Source organism: Somniosus microcephalus, chromosome 3 (assembly GCF_052327205.1).
Source record: "Somniosus microcephalus isolate GS21.2 chromosome 3, FLI_Smic_1.0, whole genome shotgun sequence".
NCBI lineage: Eukaryota > Metazoa > Chordata > Chondrichthyes > Squaliformes > Somniosidae > Somniosus > Somniosus microcephalus.
In genome coordinates this window covers 348,647,231-348,667,520 of record NC_140989.1, presented here as the reverse complement: position 1 = coordinate 348,667,520, position 20,290 = coordinate 348,647,231, and the positions used below count along the sequence as shown (strand labels likewise).

Here is a 20,290-nt window from a genome sequence, read left to right as displayed (position 1 = left end):
TAAACCAGCAGGTGCCCACAAATAATCCAACTCCTAGTGGGCACAAGCCCATCGCACCAAGAAACCTGCAATTTAGCATTGTTAGAAACATAGAAACATAGAAGACAGGAGTAGGCCATTCGGCCCCTCGCGCCTGCTCCGCCATTCAATGTGATCATGGCTGATCATCCAAATTCAGTACCCTGTCCCTGCTTTCTCCCCATATCCCTTGATCCCCTTAGCCTATGTTATCATAGTGACAATCTTGTTTGGACCACAATGATAGCAACTGTGGCTACTTGATGTTGCACCTATTGTTTGAATGCTGCTTCAAGGTAGGGGTTTAGGTACTGTGAGTGGAGTGTTACTCTGCATTTATCTCATGATAAATTGCCCTGGAATACCCAATGCTGATAGTAAGTTCCAGCAGTGGAAAATGTTCAATTCATGATACTGATGGGTGTTGCCAAAATTCACTCAATTATAAAGATTCAAAATACGTGGTTGATACAAATATACTACAGTAAAGTGTCTTATGTTGTTCTATAAGTGAAGAGTGCTCAGATTCTCCATTAATGCTCATTGATTGCATTCCAAAATTCACCAATTGTCTTCCCTTGGCTTGCCATTAGCTGAGGATGGGAATGGTTTAGCACAAACTACTTTTAGGATTAAGTCCAATCCTGTGTGAGGTGGAGATGAGGTGACCCATGGGCAAATGGTTAAGCACTGGGCTTGATGGGAGCAGTAGCTGCGGGATGCATGTAGGCAGTCTAGGATCTAGCTGTCCACTGTTGGATGTTTGATGATCCTTACCTGAGGATGGATATTATTGCCATGGAGGGAGTACAGCGAAGATTCACCAGACTGATACCTGGGCTGGCAGGGATGACGTATGAGGAGAGATTGGGTTGATTAGGCTTATACTCGCTGGAGTTTAGAAGGATGAGAGGGGATCTCATTGAAACTTATAAAATTATAACAGGACTAGACAGACTGGATGCAGGAAGGATGTTCCCGATGGCGGGGGAGTCCAGAACCAGGGGTCACAGTCTAAGGATAAGGGGTAAGCCATTTAGAACAGAGATGAGGAGGAATTTCTTCACCCAGAGAGTGGTGAACCTGTGGAATTCTCTACCACAGAAGGCAGTTGAGGCCTATTCATTAAATATATTCAAGAAGGAGTTAGATATATTTCTTAAGGCTAAAGGGATATGGCGAGAAAGCAGGGACAGGGTACTGAATTTGGATGATCAGCCATGATCTCATTAAATGGCGAAGTAGGCTCGAGGGGCCGAATGGCCTACTCCTGCTCCTATCGTCTATGTTTCTATGAGGCTGCAGCACCATTGGGAACGTTTTCAGATGACTGAGCAGTCCAAATTAGATTGTCACTATTTGTTCCAAATTAGGTGTAGTGTAGTCTAGAAAATATATTGGGAGGGTTGGTCAGAGGTGGGTTTTAAGGAGGGTCTTAAAGGAGGAAAGGGAGGTGGAGAGCCAGAAAGGTTAAGAAAGGAATTCCAGAGCGTGGGGTTTAGAAGTCTGAAGGCACAGCCCCCCAATGGTGAGGTGAAGGGAGGGGGGATTTGCAATAGACCAGAGTTAGAGGATCAGAGAATTTGAAGGGTAATTTGTCGTGCTGGTGGGTTAGAGATGGGGAAGGGCAAGGCCATCAAGGGATTTAAACACAATACGAATTTTAAATGTGAGATGTTGGGGGAACATGAGCCAATGTAGGTCAGCAGCGACGGTCAGTCAACCATATTGTGTCAAACTGCCTCAAAGCCCATTCGGTGCTTGGGTATAAAGTGGCTGAAGGACCAAAAGGAAGATGGTCAAAACTATCCTCCTAGATTGTGCCTGCACTGTAGCACCCACTGGCGTAGCGTGAGCAGGAAATGTTGCATCATAGTCTGCAATGCTACTGCTGATGCAATAGACTTTGTCAAGCGCTGGCTCTAGAATTGGTTTCACAACAATGGCCACTTTATAAAAAATGAAAATAAATTATTCTCTGGATATGAGCATTGCTGGCTAAGCTGGAATTTGTTGCCCTTGAGAAGGTGGTGGTGTGGCTGCTTCTTGGACCGCTGCAGTCTGTGTGGTGAAGGTACTCTCACCGTGCTGTTTGATGGGGAGTTCTGGATTTTGACCCAGCAACTCTGAAGGAATGGTGGTATATGTCCAAGTCCGGATGGTGTGGGACTTGGAGGGGAACCTGAAGGTAATGATGTTCCCATGCACCTGCATCCCTTGACATTCTAAGTATTGGAGGTCTCCGATTTGAGAGTTGCTGCCAAAGAAGCCTTGATGAGTTGCTGCAGTGCATTCTGTAGATAGTACACTTAGTGGAGGGGGCGGATGACATGCCAAACAAGGGAACTGCTTTGTCCTGGATGGTATTGAGCTCCTTGCGTGTTATTGCAGCTCCTCCCTCTCCCCTACCCCCACACCACCCCCCCCCTCCCCGCCCCTCCACTCCCTCATGAGAATAGTAGCATTTGCTGACTGTACCAAGTTAAAAGACACTGGAAATTGTGAGGAATAATACAGGAGACTGCAGGAAAGTATAGGTTTAGGGATATGTGCACATGTGTGGTTTAGTATATTTCAGAACTATACCCAACAGCAAAACAACAACTTGCATTTATATAGCGCTGAGCCACAGGAGACATTAGGACAGGTGACCAAAAGCTTGGTCAAAGAGGTAGATTTTAAGGAGTGTCTTAAAGGAGGAGAGTGGGGTTTAGGGAGTTGATTCCAGAGCTTAGCACCTAGGCAGCCCAAGGCATGGCCTCCGATGGTGGAGCGATGAAAACTGGGGATGCGCAAGAGACCAGAACTGGAGGAGCTCGGAGATCTCCGAGGGTTGGAGGAGGTTTGAGATAGGGAGAGGCGAGGCCATGGAGGGATTTGAAAACCAGGACGAAAATTTTAACATTGAGGCAGCAAGCATAGGGGTGATGGGTGAACGGGATTTGGTGCAAGTTAAGATACGGGCAGCAGAATTTTGGATGAGGTCAAGTTTATGGAGGGTGCATGATGAGTGGCTGGCCAGGAGAGCGTTGGAATAGTTGGGTATAGAATTAACAAGGGCATGGATGAGAGTTTCACCAGCAAATGGGCTGAGGCAGGGATGGAGATGGACTGTGTTATGGAGGTGGAAGTATGCAGTCTTGGTGATGGAGAGGATTTGAGGTTGGAAGCTCAGCTCAAGATCAAATAGAATGCCGAGGTTGCGAACGGACTGATTCGGCCTCAGACACTGGCAAGGGAGAGTGATGGAGTCGGTGGCTAGGGAACGGAGTTTGTGGCGTGGACTGAAGACAATGGCTTTGGTCTTCCCAATATTTAATTGGAAGAATTTTCCACTCATCCAGTACTGGATGTCGGACAAGCAGCCTGACAATTTAGAGACAGTGTAGGGGTCGAGAGAGGGGGTGGTGAAGTAGAGCTAGGTGACGTCGGCGTACACGTGGAACCTGACCTAGTGTTTTCGGATGATGTTGTCGAGGGGCAGCATGTAGATGAGGAAATAGGAGGGGCTAAGGATAAATAGAATGCTTAGGGGTGAAGATGCCAATTTTTAAAATCAGGATGCAGGTGTCCAAGTTGGTGTGGAACAAATTTGTGGAGGTTCAGATACTTTGCGTAAATGAACAAAAGTCCAAGCCAGATATAGATTTATAATGGAACTATACAAAGATAACCCTTATGACCACTGTTCAGCACAGGAGGCTGTAGGAATTTTGCTATAGGCTCAGAGAAGATTAGGTAGTACCTATTGCTTTGTCAACAGGAGGATTTATGTACGGTCTAAAAATTTCCACACTCCATATAGATCATTCTCTTAACCCATTATTAATTAAGAAAGACACAGTCGTCAGTGTTAGATCTGTGTATTTTTGATGTTGTGTGTCCTTCAATAACTAGACACAAGACTGCAGGAACAATCAACAGGTATTTACTGGATGAGGGTTACTAAAAAACTAAACGTACAGATCCCTACTCAGGGTTTATATACAGGTGTGGTCACTGCCGGTACAACAGTATACAGGAGCTATAAAAAGTAGTTCTCCCCTTAAAGGTACATACACTACAATTCCTCCCCTTTTAGATTGACAGTACCATAACATTCATTTAACAATTAACACTTTTTAACATGCACATTAACTGAAAATAGTCCATTTATAAATTCAGTCTTTGGGGCGGCTTCCTGATCCTTTCTGGATAGCGCCTTTCCTGAGTGTCTTGTTCTTGGTGTGGAGGCCCCCTGTCGTCAGTTGGTTCATCAGCTTCCGATGCTACTGTTTCTGGGGTAGATGCTACCTGTATGTCGGGTTCATCACCAGGTGCGCGAGACATGGGGTTGACTCGTTCCTGTGACTAGGATCTGGTCGACATGGCGTCTCGCAATGTTCTCCCCAACATCCACTGTGTACATTAGTGGCCCCTGCTGTGTGCATATCGTTCCTGGTTGCCATTTCTCTGTTCGGTAGTCACGGGCCAAGACTGGTTGCCCTACATTGAAGCTCCTTGTCGGCTTCTCATTGATGTGCTGGAATTGCTTATTCTCAACATCTCTTCGTACATTTGGTTTGAGCAAATCCAGACGAGATCTCAACCTTCGGTTAAAGAACATCATGGCCGGGGTCTGGTTGGTGACTGCATGTGTCGCATTTCTGTAGGCTAAAAGGAAATTGTCCACCTTATGCTGCAGTGGAATGTCGTCATCGCACATGGCCCTTACTGCTTTCTTAAAGGTTTGTACGAACCTCTCCGCCAATCCATTTGTGGCTGGATGATACGGGGCGGATGTGTAATGCCTTACCCCATTCCTTCTCATGAATCTTCGAAACTCTTCGGACACAAACTGTGGTCCGTTATCAGAGCAAATCTGCTCTGGCAAGCCGTTCCTGGCAAATATGGTCCGTAGGACTGCAATAGTTTTCTCCGTGGTGGTGGACGACATTTTGATCACCTCGGGCCATTTTGAGTGCGCATCCACGGCTATTAGAAACATTGAGTCCATGAATGGACCAGCAAAATCAATATGTACCCGTTGCCATGGAGATGAGGGCCACTCCCATGGGTGTAGAGGGGCATGTGGTGGTGCATTTTGGACCTTCTGGCATCCTGAGCAGCTCTTTGTCAGGTCCTCGATTTGCTGATCGATCCCCAGCCACCACACATAAGCCCTAGCAAGGCTTTTCATTTTCACCCCTCCCAGATGGCCTTCGTGAAGCTCATTGAGCACTCTCTCCCTTAACTTGGGTGGAATTACCACTTGGGATCCACACATCAAGGTCCCCTGGCATACTGACAGCTGTTCTCTTCTGGATGAGAATGCTGGCAACAGTGAGTCGCCATGTGTTGGCCATCCCTTCACCGTCAAGTCATATACCCGAGACAGTGTCGGGTCATTTCGGGTCTCCTTCTCTATATCAGCGTTAGTTACTGGCAAGCGTTCAATTATAGTCGAATGAAATATTTCGACAGGGTCCACTGCTGGTGCTTCCTCCGCAGTAGGCAGTGGCAGGCGTGATAGCCCATCAGCGTTTCCATGCTGTTTCGTGCCCTTATACTCGATTTCATATTGGTTCGCCCCTAGAAAAAGCGACCATCTTTGTAGCCGTTGCGCAGTCATCACCGACACGCCCTTCTTTGGATTAAAGATGGAGACAAGTGGTTGATGGTCAGTCAGCAAGGTGAACTTCTGCCCGTGCAGATAGTGGTTGAACTTTTTCACTCCCCACACAAGGCTGAGGGCCTCCCTGTCAATCTGGGCGTAGTTACGCTCGGCTGAGGTTAGTGACCGAGACGCAAAGGCTACCGGCCTCTCCGAGCCATCCGGGAACTTCTGCGACAGCACCGCTCCAATGCCATAGGGTGATGCATCACACGCCAACCGAATTGGTAGTGCTAGGTTGAAATGAGCCAACACCTCTTTTGATGTGATCAATTCTTTGCACTTCTGGAAAGCTCGTTTACATTCGTCACTCCACTTCCATGGTACCCCCGTTTGCAGTAGGGTGTTCAGTGGGTGTAGTACTGTAGACAAATTCGGCAAGAACTTATGGTAGTAGTTCACCAGCCCGAGGAACGACCTCAGTTGTGACACGTTTTCCAGTGCTGGAGCCTTGACTACTGCCTCAATCTTTTCAGGGGACTTATGTAACCCCTCTTCATCAATAACGTGGCCACAATACGAGATCTGCTTCTGGAAAAACTCGCATTTGTGGCGATTTTGCTCGGAGCCCATATTCCTTCAATCTAGTGAGCACCTGCTCCAGGATGGCAAGGTGAGCACTGTCATTTTCGCCCGTGATCAGGATGTCATTCAAATAACACTGGGTCCCTGGAATCCCTTGCAGGACTTGATCCATTGCCCTTTGCCAAATAGCCGGAGCTGATGCTACCCCGAACACCAGCTGGTTGTATTGGTAGAGACCTTTGAGTGTTGATCGTGAGGTACTGTTTCGAGGCTTCTTCTACCTCCATTTGCAGGTACGCCTGGGCCAGATCAATCTTAGTGAAGCGTTTCCCTCCAGATAGCGAGGCGAAAATATCTTCAATCCGCGGAAGCGGATATTGTACCATGTGAAGGACTGGGTTCACTGTCACCTTAAAGTCCCCACAGATGCGAACTTTCTTTGGTTCCCCAGTCGTATTACTCAACGACCTCTTCATTACAGGAATGATGGGAGTGGCCCACTCGCTCCAGTCCACTTTGGACAGTACTCCTGAACGTTCCAAACCTTCCAGCTCTGCTTCGACAGCTGGGCGGATCGCATAAGGCATCGGTCTGGCCTTAAAAAAAAAAAAAAAAAAAAAAAAAAACTTTGGGCTTGCATGTTCCTCTATTTTGATCGTCGCTGTTATGCCTTTTAGTGTTCCAAGTCCATCCTGGAACACTTCTTGTGCGTCAGTTAGCATTTTTGACAGTCGTCCAGGTGTGGCGTCGTCATCCTTTTTGGCATCTACAGTCAGTGCTTGTATGGAATGCCAATCTAGCTGTATCTTCCGGATCCATTCACGTCCTAGTAGTGGTGGTCCTCCATCTGGCAATACATATAGGTCAATTTTTGGTGTTTCATTACCTTTTATATACAGCGTTCACCCTTATTTTTCCTTTGGGGTAGACTTTTTGCCCCGTGTACGTCTTCAAGACAATCTCTGTATCTCTCAAGGGTATATGTGAGAATAGCCGCTTGTAGTCCCTTCGGTTTATGACTGTTAGGGCTGATCCTGTGTCCAATTCCATTTTCACTTGGACTCCGTCTATCTTGAGCGTGACCCAGATAGTTTGGTGATCCTCCATTTTGATTACATTATGTAGTTTCAGACAACCCAGCTCCTTGCTTCCGGAGTCTGTATCACTTTTCTGTTCGTCTGAACTACTCTCCGTCACCTTATGTACCTTCTTGTACTTCTCCTGTGGAGATTTCTTGCTGCTGGTTTTCTTTCCCGACCTGCAGACTCTTGCTATGTGTCCTACTTTTCCACACTGTCTGCACACTTTGTCCTTAAACCAGCAATCATTATGGTCGTGTGTTGTTCTGCCGCAGCAATAGCACTTCATTGTTCCGTATGACATTTCATTTGTGCCATATTCTTGCGGTCTCCGTTGTATCTCTGCAGCGTCCTGTGTGGCTGCTTCGTGTGATACTGCCATGCTGAAAGCCTTGTCCAGCGCAAGATCCTTTTCTGATAGAAGCCGTTTCTGGGTTCCTTCACTTTGAAGCCCACACACAAACTTGTCCCTTAAAGTATCTGCTAGTCCCGTTCCAAACTGGCAGTGTTTCGATAGCTTGTGCAGTTCCGTTAAATACTCAGCATTACTTTCATCTTTATGCTGGTTCCTTTTGTGAAACTTAAATCTTTCTGTTATCAGCAGCGGTGTGGGGTTTAAGTGGTTCTGTAGGATTGACACTGTTTCCAAAGTCCTTGTCCACTGGCTTCTCTGGGGTTACTAGGTTTCGTAGTAAGCCATATGTTTTTGCACCCATGGAATTCAACAATACCAGCGCTTTCCTCTCATCTGGCACTTCATTCGCCTTGCAGTACACTTCTATGCATTCGACATATGTCGTCCAATCTTCGACTTCATTGTCGAACGCTGTGATACTGCCGCTCTTCGGCATCCCTGGGTGTGGTTAGACTGGCTAAAAATGGCGTTTTCCCGCGCTCTCTCTTCTCCGCTGCGGCTCAAAATGGCGTTTTCCTGCGCTCTCCCTTCTTCGCCGCTGCGGCTCAAAATGGCGTTTCCCGCGCTCTCCCTTCTTCTCCGCTGCGGCTGCTCGGCCCTTGAACACCGGATGCGCTCTGCGCGTTTTCCTTCACGCCTCTCTCTCTTCCGTCGACGCCGTTCGGTCCTGAACACCGGCTGCACCCTGTGCGCTCTACCCTCTCTCTTCTCCCGTCGACGCTGCTCGGCCTTTTCTGTGCCGTCGGTCGGCTCTAGCCGCCGCTGTCCGGGAAGGGTCTGCGCCGTACCTGTTGCCAGCCCGTTTCGCTGGACCACCGTGACTGGAGAACCAAGCCCAGCTCTCAACAGCCTCCCCTGCGATGCTCAAATCTCTGCTGGATGACTGGGCGGTTGCTCGTGGTCGACGCCCGTGCTTCTGGCCTCAACTTTCTTCCACTGTTCTCCTGGAGCGAATCCCTGGGAGGTAATGCAGAGTTGCAGGTAGGTTCGAATCTGCCTTGTCGCCACTGTTAGATCCGTGTATTTTTGATGATGTGTGTCCTTCAATAACTAGACACGAGACTGCAGGAACAATCAACAAGTATTTACTGGATGAGGGTTACTAAAAAACTAAACGTACAGATCCCTACTCGGGGTTTATATACGTGTGTGGTCACTGCCGGTACTACAGTATACAGGAGCTATAAAAAGTAGTTCTCCCCTTAAAGGTACATACACTACAGTCAGACCTTCTTATCTTCAACATCAAGATCTCGTACATTGAGCACTTCCTGACTTAGATGGATAAGTCTGGCCTAATCTGTCTCTTTTTTGCCAAATTTGTGTCAGAAAAATTGCAATGCAAGAACTTTATCCATCACCACCCATTTCTTCTGTTGAAAGTATCACACAGATGTGCACAAGATATTAGCTTTCTGTGTAAATGAAACCAAAGATTTTCATCAACCTCTGTAGTTACTTTCACTCAGAAAAGAAACTAGGTACAGCCAGTGACAAGCATATTGGGTAATTTAATTTTTTAGTTCTTGACAGTGCACTTTTTGAAAGCCAGACTGTTCATGCAGTGGCCCAACTTGTGGAGGATCCTTCTCATCTCTCTTAGTTAGTCCTGGAGCACTTTGCATGCTTTCCCAAGTATTATTCTCTCCACTTTTCCTGTCGGGATAATTTTACACCCCTCTGCGCCAACCTGACTTGACGATACTGGTGTCAGTCCAACAGTCAAGTTTCTAATTTTTTTTTGTTTCCCTGAATGTGGCCGATATTGTACATGTACGTGTCCAAATTGTCTTTTGAAAGTTACTGTGGAATCTGATTCCACCACCCTTTCAAGTAATGCGTTCCAGATTTTAACAACCCTCTGTGAAGAAATTTCACCTCATTTCCCCTATAGTTTTTTTGCCAATTATTTTAAATCTATGACCTCTGGTTACTGACCCACTTGTCAGAGGAAACAGTTTCTCCCTACTTGCTCTATCAAAACCCTTCATAATTTTGAATGCCTCTATTAGGTCTCCCCTTAGCCTTCTCTGCTCTGAGGAGAACAACCCCACCTTCTCTAATCTTTCCATGTAACTGAAGTCCCTCGTCCTTGATATCCTGGTAAACATCCTCTGTACCCTCTCCAGGACCTTGATATCCTTCCTAAAGTGTGATGCCCAGAATTGAACACAATACTCCAGCTGAGGCCTAACCAGTGATTTGTAAAGGTTTGGCATGACTTCCTAGTTTTTGTATTCAATGCCCCTATTTTAAAAAGCCAAGTATCCCATACGCTTTCTTAACCGCCTTATCAACTTGCCCTGCCATCTTCAAGGATTTGTGAATATCCACCCCAGGTCCCTCTGCTCTTTCGCTCCTCCTCTCTTTCCCCCCCCCCCCCCCCTCAAAATAGTACCATTTACATTACATTGCCTCTCTGTTATTTCTCCCAAAGTGCATCACTTCGTACTTATCCACAATAAATTGCATCTGTCATGTGTCTGACCATTTTACCAGTCTGTCTGTCCTCCTGAAGTCTTCTACTTTCCTCCTCACTATTTATTACGTTGCCAAGTTTGTACCATCCATAAACTTCAAAATTGTACTCCCTGTAACCGAGTCCAGGTCATTTATATATAACAAGAAAAGCAATGGTCCTAATACCGAACCCTGGGGGATCCCACTGCATACTTCCCTCCAGGTAGAAAAACCATTTGTTCACCACTACTCTCTCCCTCCTCTTTGCCAATGTCATACCCAAGTTGCCACCGTTCCTGTAATACCATGTGCTTCTATTTTCTGAATAAGTCTGTTATGCCGTACTTTATCAAGTGCCTTTTGGAAGTCCATATATACAACATCTACTGCACTGCCTTCATCAACCCTTTCTGTTACTTCATCAAAGAACTCAATCAGGTTAGTCAGACATGATTTGCCTTTAACGTATCTGTGCTGGCTGTCCCTTATTAACCCATGCATCTCCAAGTGAGAGTGAATTTTTTCCTTGAAGGTGGTCTCCAGTAGTTTTCCTACCACTGACATTAGACTGATCGGCCTGTGGTTACCAGGTTTATCCCTCTCGCCTTTTTTGAACAGTCCTCTTGTTTGTACAAATGAGGAAGAATATTTGAATTACGTCATTTGTGTAAGGAGTTCCTCATTCATTGAAAGACATTCTCTCCACAAGAAAACTCCCTCCAAGCATGCACCCTGTGTGGAGCTGCTAACCAAGGTGCTGTTTGGAGCTGTTAATTGTTCAGGGTGTATTTGTGCTGTCACCGTTCGAGATCCCGGTGCGTAGCCACAAAAGATGTCTTGTATACATCAAAGTAGAAGACCACTTGATGCGCACACTGCAGAAAGTTCTTACAGGAACATTTTCCTAAATTAATTTTTTACCTCAAAGTTGCTTTTTGAAATCCAACTTAAAGATTAAGGGAGAACAATATCAGAAGTAGGTAATCTAGTGTTCCCTTTATTTATAAATTATTTTATGGAATGCTATGAGGTAGTAATCATTTTTCCGAGCGTGCAAATATCCTTGTGCAGCAACATGAAGGGCTTTTGTTGCAGTAGCTCTCAATATAAGAAAGGATGTGTAAAACCCTAATGTAAGATTAAAACTAATTTTATTTAGAAAGGAGGGAATGATATTGTAGTGATCTAATTTCAAAAATCAGATTGTGGTAAGCAGTTCTTGCAGTCTGAACCTGTCAACTGATGATTGCCGTGTCATCACTCCTGGTTACCAGCGTTTTTGTGTATTGTATACAAACATAACATTTCCTTTCAAGAGGTCACACTGAAGCAACACTTGTGTTGCAGAGAACATGAGAAGGAGAGTGTCCTAGAACACACTCAAAGAGCCCAAGATGAGGTCTGTGAAAAATTGGCTGAGCAGAAAATGCAAGAAGAGCATGAGGCACAGCAAGAATCACTGGATAAAAGAGAGCTGGCCAGGAAAAGGGAGCAAGAGCGTCGAAGAAGAGAAGCAGTAAGTAGCCCAAAACAATTCTTTCCGACAAACTAACACTGTGTTGCTGTATATTCCACAACAGTGACTAAATAGTCGATATATAAATTGTACCGTGCTCAAGGTGGTGGTTTTTGTGATCATTTATCCATTTCCAAGAAGCAGTTTCCACCCACTAGTAAAAGCCACAAACACATTATATTCTTTGGGGGTGAAATTCCTTACCTTAGCGCCAACTGTTAGCGTGGCGTTAAGTCAAGAAAGCGGTGGCAGCTGCTCTTCCGCCAGCGGTGGCGGGTCCTGCGGCGTCCTCCATTTTTGACGTCCTGGCAGCTCTGGCGTTCTTGAGTAGCGCCCTGGAAAAAAAATGGTAGAGTGGTGACGTGCACGCCGACTTAACGTCACCACTGTGAACTTCGACCCTAGCGCTGAGTTCAGTGCTGGGTTCTAAGCATGTCAGATAAACCTAGCGTGCAAGCAGACTGACCGAGGTGCTGTCAGCACCTCTTAAAGGGACAGACACATCTTTCAGGTAAGTTTGCATTTAACTTTTGGACGGTTATTTTGATTTTATTGAAGTAGTGGGTTGGTACAATAGATGTTAAAACTTTTTTTTTTTTTTTTTTAAAGTGTGTAGGGTGTGCTGCTGGATGCTTGCAAGGCCTTGGATGGCAAAGGAATGCCTCTGAGAAGACCGAAAATGCTGCAAATACTCAGCAGGTCAGGCAACATCCGTGGAGTGAGAGACAGAGTTCACGTCTCGGGTCAAGATGCTGCCTGACCAGCTGAGTATTTCCAGCATTTTTATGCTGTCATTTCAGATTTACAGCATCCGCTCGCAGAGGGAAGAGGAAAATGCTGAGGAGGAGGAAGCAGAAGCAAGGATGCAACCCAGCCAGCCCCTTTCTGGCCAGGATATCTGGGATGGAATCATCCGCCTTCGGTCCCAGTGACCACAACCTGAATTCTCCTTTTAACATTAGTCCCACACCTTACCTTCCCTCTGTCCTCTTGGCCACAATGCTGAAGTAAAAGCCACCACAAAACAAACTTTCCAATCCAACTTTATACATCTATCCATCCAATATATCATTAAGAAATCAACTCATCACCTTTATGCATTCCCTTAGTGACTGTCTGTCTTGTATGTGCCTTTGCCTATCCTACTGATGTCACGCAGTGCTACCCCAGTGGCTGCAGCATGGCTGGTGGAAGGCTGCTAACTTTTAGTGGAGGACACTGGAAATGGCTCTGCTGGTCAACCTTGAGGAGCTGGTGGCTGGGAATGTCCAATCAATCATCATCTTCACTCTCCTCTCCCTCTTCTTGGCCAACCACTGGCTGAGCAGGCTGCATTTTTTTGGTATGTGAAATGAGGAAGCCACAAGGGTGGAGTTGTGGTGAGGGGAGGGTGGGAAAGCAAGAGGTGCATGCGAGATGGAGGATAACCAATGAGGATACCGGCATATTGTATCCTTTCTGCCCCACTGCTGGCCAAGGGCTCAGCCATGCCCCTGCCAAGAATGGCCAGCACTGTCTCTTCCAAGGGGGAAGAGGTGAGGCTAGGATTGGGAGATGTGCCTTGTGGTTGGCAGGTGAGTGATGGTGGGGTGGGGGGTGTTGTGCAGTGTGTGAGGCTGGTGGTGCAGTTGGTTGGAGACAGCTCTTGAAGATACATTTTCCCCAGTAGCGCTGCGACCATTTTCAGTGGCCACTAACCCGAGTTGCCGGTAATACCAGCAACTCTGGAGGCAGCCATGAATTTTTCCCCCTTCATTCACGGTAAGAACCAATCATCTACATAAGAACGTAACAAATAGGAGCAGGAGTAGGCCATTTGGCCCTTCGAGCCTGCTCCACCATTCAACAAGATCATGGTTGATCTTCTACCTCAACTCCACCTTCCTGCACTATCCCCCATATCCCTTAAATTTTTGGGAACTAAGGGAATTATCGACCTCTGTCTTGAACGGCATCTCCACACCTTGAATATGCTCAACGGCTGAGCATCCACAGCTCTCTGGGGTAGAGAATTCCAAAGATTCACAACCCTTTGAGTGAAGAAATTTCTCCTCATCTCAGTCCTAAATGGCCAACCCCTTATTCTGAGACTGTGACCCCTTGTTCTAGATTCCCCAGCCAGGGGAAACATTTTCCCAGCAATAACCCTGTCAAGCCCCTTAAGAATTTTATGTGTCTCAATGAGATCACCCCTCATTCTTCTAAACTCTAGGGAATGCAGGCCTAGTCTACTTGATCTCTCCTCGTAGGGCAATCACTCATCCCAGGAACCAGTCCAGTGAACATTCTAAGGCAAGTATGTCTTTCCTTAGGTAAGGAGACCAGAACTGTACACAGTACTCCAGGGTGGCCTCACCAATGCCCTGCATAATTGTAGTAAGACTTCTTTACTCTTATACTCTAATCCCTTTGTAACATAAGCTAACATACCATTTGCTTTCCTAATTGCTTGTTGTACCTGCATGTTAACTTTCTGTGATTCATGTACAAGGGCACCCAGGTCCCTCTGAATGCAAACATTTCCCAGTCTCTCACCATTCAAAAAATATTCTGCTGTTTTGTTTTTCCTACCAAAGTGGATAACTTCACACTTCCCCACATTGTATTCCATTTGCCATGTTCTTGCCCACTCTGTCAACCTGTCTATATCTCTCTGCAGCCTCTTTGCATCCTCCTCACAGCTTACTTTCCCACCTAACTTTGTATCATCAGCAAACTTGGATACGTTACACTCAGTCCCTTCATCTAAGTCATTAATATAGATTGTAAATGGCTGAGGCCCAAACACTGATCCTTGCGGTACCCCGCTAGTTACAGCCTGCCAACCCGAAAAAGTCCCATTTATTCCTACTCTCTGTTTTCTTTCCATTAATCAATCCTCAATCCATACTAATATATTACTCCCAATCCCATGAGTCCTAATTTTGTGTAATAACCTCTTGTGTGGCACCTTATCGAATGCTTTTTGAAAATCCAAATACATTACATCCACTGGTTCCCACTTATCCATCTTCAAAAAACTCTAACAGATTTGTCACATATGATTTCCCTTTCATAAAACCATGTTGACTCTACCTAACCATATTGTGATTTTCTAAGTGCCCCGTTACCATGTCCCTAATAATAGATTCGAGCTTTTTGCCCACTACCGATGTCAGGCTAACTGGCCTATAGTTCCCTGTTTTTTCTCTTCCTCCTTTCTTAAATAGCAGGGTTATGTTTGCTACCATCCAATCCTTGGGGACTGTTCTAGAATCTAGGGTATCCTGAAAGATTAATATCAGTGCATCCACTATCTCTACAGCTACCTCTAGGATGCAGGTCGTCTGGTCCAAGGGATTTGTCGCCATTTAGTACCATTCATTTCTCCAGTACTACGTCTTTACTTATACTGATTTCTTTAATTTCCTCATTCTCTCTAGAACCTTGGTTCCCCATTATTTCCGGAATGTTTATTGTGTCTTCTACCGTGAAGACAGATACAAAGTATTTGTTTAATGTCTTTGCCATTTCCTTATTACCCATTATCATTTCTCCTGTTTCTGCCTCTAATGGGCCCATGTTTACTTTCACTAATCTCTTCCTATTTACATACCTATAGAAACACTTACAATTTGTTTTTATGTCTCTCGCTAATTTACTCTCTCATTCTTTTTTCTCTTTCCTAATCAATTTCTTGGTCCTCCTTTGCTGAATTCTAAAATCCTCCCAATCCTCAGGTTTACTACATTTTTTCCAACATTATAAGCCTCTTCCTTTGATCTGTATCACAGCAGTTGAGTCTGCAATTAAAGAGAGACTCTGGGCTTGATTTTGCCAGGCCCGAGGAGGCGGGTTTGGAGGCATGTGAGGTGTTAAAATTGCAAAAAATGTCGGGCAGATCCAATCCCACCTCTGAGCAATTTCCCCAAAATCGGGGTTTCAGACCCCGTTTCCATCTCGCCTCTAAGAGGCGGGATAGGCCCCTAAGGCACTTAACCAGCTAAGTGCCTCTAATCCCATTTTCAGAGGCCTTTGTGAGTTTAACACATTTCCCCCGTGCTGCACGTCTCCTCTGGAACACGGCAGTTAATCCTGGCGGCCTCAAGTGGATGGCTTACTAACAGCTGCACCCTCCGAGGTTGCAGCTTCCTCTGAGGAGTCGGCGGGGGTGGGGGGGGGGCTCAGGCTGTTCCTCCTGGACAGTGGGGAGGGGGGACTGTCAATGGTCCTGTTGGGGGAGTAAAGGAAAGAGTTAGACATGCGAGATAAATGTTGCATGCACATTGAATTGTGCAGATGATCATAAGTTAATCTGTTAGAGCATCAGAATCAATCAGTCACTCATGCAACATCAATGAGAGTGATGAAAAACTATTCTGTCACCAGCTTGCTCTGATGCGCCCGTCTGTCCGTCCCCCACTTGCACATCCTCCTCCACTCCCAAGATCTCCAGGGCCGCCGCCTCTGCAGTGGTGAGCTGGGCTATTGAGGGCGGCCCTCCTCCTGTCCTCACCCTCTCCCTCTTATTGTGGGCTCTTTTCCTGCAATGAGGGACACAAGTGGAGTTTGAGTGAGAATGAAGGAGTGAGTGTAGAGAATCCATAGCATAGATGCTTAGAAGGACACAAAGATGGAGTGAGGTGCCAAGACCAAGGGCCCCCTCTGTGTGTTGTAAGTTGTTGTCATTGCATCACAATGATGGGGAGCGTGAGGGCTGCATAGTCAAATAGTTAAGTGAATGTGAACATAGCGAGAGAGGGAATGGTTAAGGGTGCAGGGATGTAAGGGTCAAGTGGGATGTGGAGGAGGAGGTTGACGAAGCAGAGTGCTGGTTGTGAGAGGCAATGGGGATCAGATTGAGGGTCGTGGGGATGGAGTACTCACTTTTCCTGTGCGGAGAAGGTCATGAAACCTCTTTCTGCATTGCAGCCAGGTTCTGCTGCACATTGAAATTGCATTCACTTGCAGCCACACAGCTTTGGTTTGTTGTGGAGGCTTTTTCCTCCCTGAAGAAGGAAACAGCACTTCCTTATTTGCTCTTGCTCCCTCCACCAGAGCTTGGAGGGAGTTCTCATCAAATCGGGGTGCACACTTTGGTCTGGTGCCTGACATGGTTTTTGCACGAATCCCTCAGAAGTATTATGCTCAAGTTGAAAGGCTGAACAAGAACCAAGGCTACTTGCAGGCCTTAAATGCAGCTGAATAGATGACATCATCGGAGGCGAGTTTCAGCATCAAAATACTCATTGGGCCAGGGGTTCCCACACGCTGGAAATCAAGTGCCCAATTAGGGCAAAATCGCTCATTTGTCCCGCCTCACATTGGAGGCGGGGTCCGGACACGATGACCACCTGACATGCCCCCACCCCACCCCAATGACAAAATCCAGCCCTCTGAGTAAATTGCTTCTTTGTACTTATTAAGAAATGCCCCAATTTTGGTGCTATAACGCAATGGGTTGGGAGACAAGAGAGTGACTTTTTAGGAAAAGGCTAATTGCCTTAAGCCAATTATTTTATTTGATGTCAACTCCACCTACCCATATTTTAACAAATTTCCTTACTCTCCATATATCCAAGCAGTTATCCCTTGAACCTATCCATGCCTCCTTCTTCAGTGGCCTTTTCTGGTAACTTATTTCATGTCTCTATTACCCAGGAAGGTGCAACGAACCAAGCGGGGGGGGGGGGAAGTCAAACATTCAGCAACTCCTCATAACTTTGAGTGTCCATCCTAGCCTTAAGATTTGGATAAAGTTGTGGTAACATGCCCAGGAAAACAAATCGAACAACCCTGTCTGGAAATTGCTTTTAGTTACTGAGCACAATCTATACTTTCATAAGATCATCCTCCAGCATTTGAAAGTGGTGGAGCATTTCATATGAACTTGATTTTACTGTTTAAAATATGAAGCAAATTTATTTTACAGAAGACCAACAAGCATGAATAACAGCAATATAGTTCTATGTTTACAGTAGACACCCTTCTGCCTAAGCGGACAAAATAATATGACAACTTTAAGAACTAAGCCAATGCTTTGTAAATAGCTTCTAAATAATGTTTCTTTACCACTAATTAATTTAAACTGTTTCTTGGAAATTCAAATTTATTTTTCACTCACTTGCAGGAGTTTCAACCTATTCAGTTTCTCCTCTGAAATTTTCAGAAATAGATTCTTTGATTTAAATAGAACAACTCTTTATAAAATTTGAGGATTAGATTTGCTTGAACATACAAGTTTGAACAACATTTATCTCCATCTTTTTACAGATGGCAACTACCATTGACATGAATTTGCAGAGCGATATTATGGCAACATTTGAAGAAACTCTTTGAGAAATCTTGGCAATGATTTGGACTCTGGTCATGCAAAAGTAAATATCCTATCTGTATGATGGTTGAAATGAGCTGAATTGACAGGTTTTGAGTTTGCAGTCTTTAAAGTATATTCTGGACATCACACTGGGTAATAACAGAACCTTGCAGGAGTTTGACCACCGAATGCTTGTTGGAATGTTGCCTGTATACAGAGGAAAATGAGAGAACTTGCACTTTCATAACACTTTTTTTTAAACATCTCTCAAATGCTCCTAAGCTCTTCACATAAATGAAATACATTATGTAGTTACCATTAAGTGGGCAAACTGTTTGGGGACTGCAGTTCCCAGTTGGTAAAGCAAACTTGTATATCCCTTAAGACTGTCTTTCGAAAATCTGAATTAAAAAACAAAATGGTGATCTACGCATTGTGTAGTTAAAGATAACGGGTGTGTATAACATTAAAAAATGGTAACAAAAAAGTGAAAATTTCATTTATTTGCACAAGTGCCCTTCAACTAACTGCAGTTACAAAACTTTTGAAATACAGATACAATTTACTGCTGGTTTACTGCAATGATGTACTTTCAAATACTGGTATTGGAAGAGAATTGAAAAGGCAAGGAATAATGTTCCAAGTTAACTTAGAAAAATCAGTTTTCAAACAAGTTGATGGTTACAATAGGGAAAAAGTCATAATGATGTACTTATTTCTGCCTTAACATTTTGATCTTGGCACTAAAGTTGTCGAGTTAATAAATATACATGTTCAGTGATTTTCTTTTAGCACTCACTATCAGATATGTAATAAGTAGATTTTCTTTTAAAATGTCTATGAATGATGTTCACGCTATTTTCTGTAATTAGGTTATGTGTTTCCACAGTTTGTACTTTTCTAGTTTTACTGCTTTGGAACTGGCAACTTATTTGCAGTTGCTAGCAACTAGATAAACAACCATAAAGAATTTTCCTATTCAAAAGCGAGCTGCAGTGTTCTGTATTGTAATGGTATTGTTAAAGTTTCATCTTCAAAGTGCAATGTTGCAGTATGTGGTTTTTGCTTTTTGGAAGGAGAGTTTTTTTTCATGACCTTGTGTCTTTCCTTCCTGTGCCCCTCCCCCCAACCCTGGTTATCCTCGCTTCTAATTTGCAATGTGTGTTGCGTGGGGGAGTTTAGTGCACAACTGTCACTTCAATGGATGTGTTAAACTATATAATTTTGTACATAAATGTAGATAAACTCAGTAGAAGACAAAACTTGATGGGACACCTCTGTCATTATATGAGGTTAGTGAGAAAATTATATATAGTCAAACTTTAGTTGCACCAAGAAAAGCGGTCTTTATTTTTTTTGCTTACATCTTTCCTATTACTGACTGATTCCTGTTCTGTTTTTGTCAGTATTTCTACATCTATTAATTCTCCATAAAATGTTTTGCAATGTTAACTATTTAGAAATTCAATTCGTCTAACAGCAGAATGTACTTCACTTGAAACTGTTGGATGTTCTGGAATCTAGCATTTACTCTGTGAAGTTGATCCATGCATATTTTTTTTTAAACTCCAGTAAATATGTACATTTCCCAAATTTAGCATGTGGTTTTGTACTTCATTATAGGATGAAGCACTGAAAGTGTCACACTGTTGACTTTAAGGATGAACTGGCCATGTTTGGTCCCAAATTTCTTGATAGCTTTTTAAAAAAATAAAATCTAATAAAATGTGATGGTGTAGCTGTATCATTTTACTTCTGTCCCATTTAGAATTACAATTTTGTTTTGCAAATTAGGTCATTGTTCTATTACTGAATGTTTTGTTACATTTATTCTGTAATAAACTGTAGCACTAAATTGAAGTTCTGCTTTCAATATGTCTGATTATTACTAGTAGGTTTGTTCCTTGGAGATGCCTTTTTTGTTGGCTTTTTATAGTTTCTTTACATGTCCAGCCCAGTAGTTGATATGATGAGCGGTAGATTTTCAATTTACCGGTTGGGGGTAAAACTGGCATTGTGGATTGGCCATTCATTATATAAACCCCCCACCCCACTAGTCAAATAGTAATTGCTGTGACTCTAGAAATAACTTGGGTTCAGGCCTGTCAAATCAGACTTGACTGCAGATACACATATATTAAAATCAATGTAAGCTTTATTTGTGGCAGACTTCAAAATCAACAAAGCAGCAACATTTCATAAGAGGATATCTCGTTACTTTCTGCTATGAGGCAACCTTCCCTAGCACAAGACACAGCAATCACAATGATACACTCTCTGTCCCAGGAGCTGTGCCAGCTGAGGTCTTTCCACAGTTCACCACCTAGAT

At 44.4% G+C, this 20,290-nt stretch overlaps 1 protein-coding gene across 8 annotated transcripts in view; it reads left to right on the top strand.

The window, feature by feature from the left end:
- LOC147122334 (bromodomain-containing protein 3-like) overlaps window positions 1-19,816 on the top strand; it is a 215,899-nt gene extending 196,083 nt beyond the window's left edge. For 7 of the 8 annotated variants that reach the window (XM_085983350.1, XM_085983352.1, XM_085983351.1 and 4 more), the window contains 2 exons: window positions 11,498-11,666; window positions 17,919-19,816. In XM_085983350.1, the coding sequence (XP_085839476.1) occupies window positions 11,498-11,666; window positions 17,919-17,984 (235 nt within the window). In that variant the 3' untranslated portion in view covers window positions 17,985-19,816. Of the gene's footprint in view, window positions 1-11,466; window positions 11,667-17,918 lie in introns of those variants that run through there. The other variant, XM_085983354.1, reaches the window with a different exon arrangement.
- The last annotated feature ends 474 nt before the right edge of the window (window positions 19,817-20,290 follow it).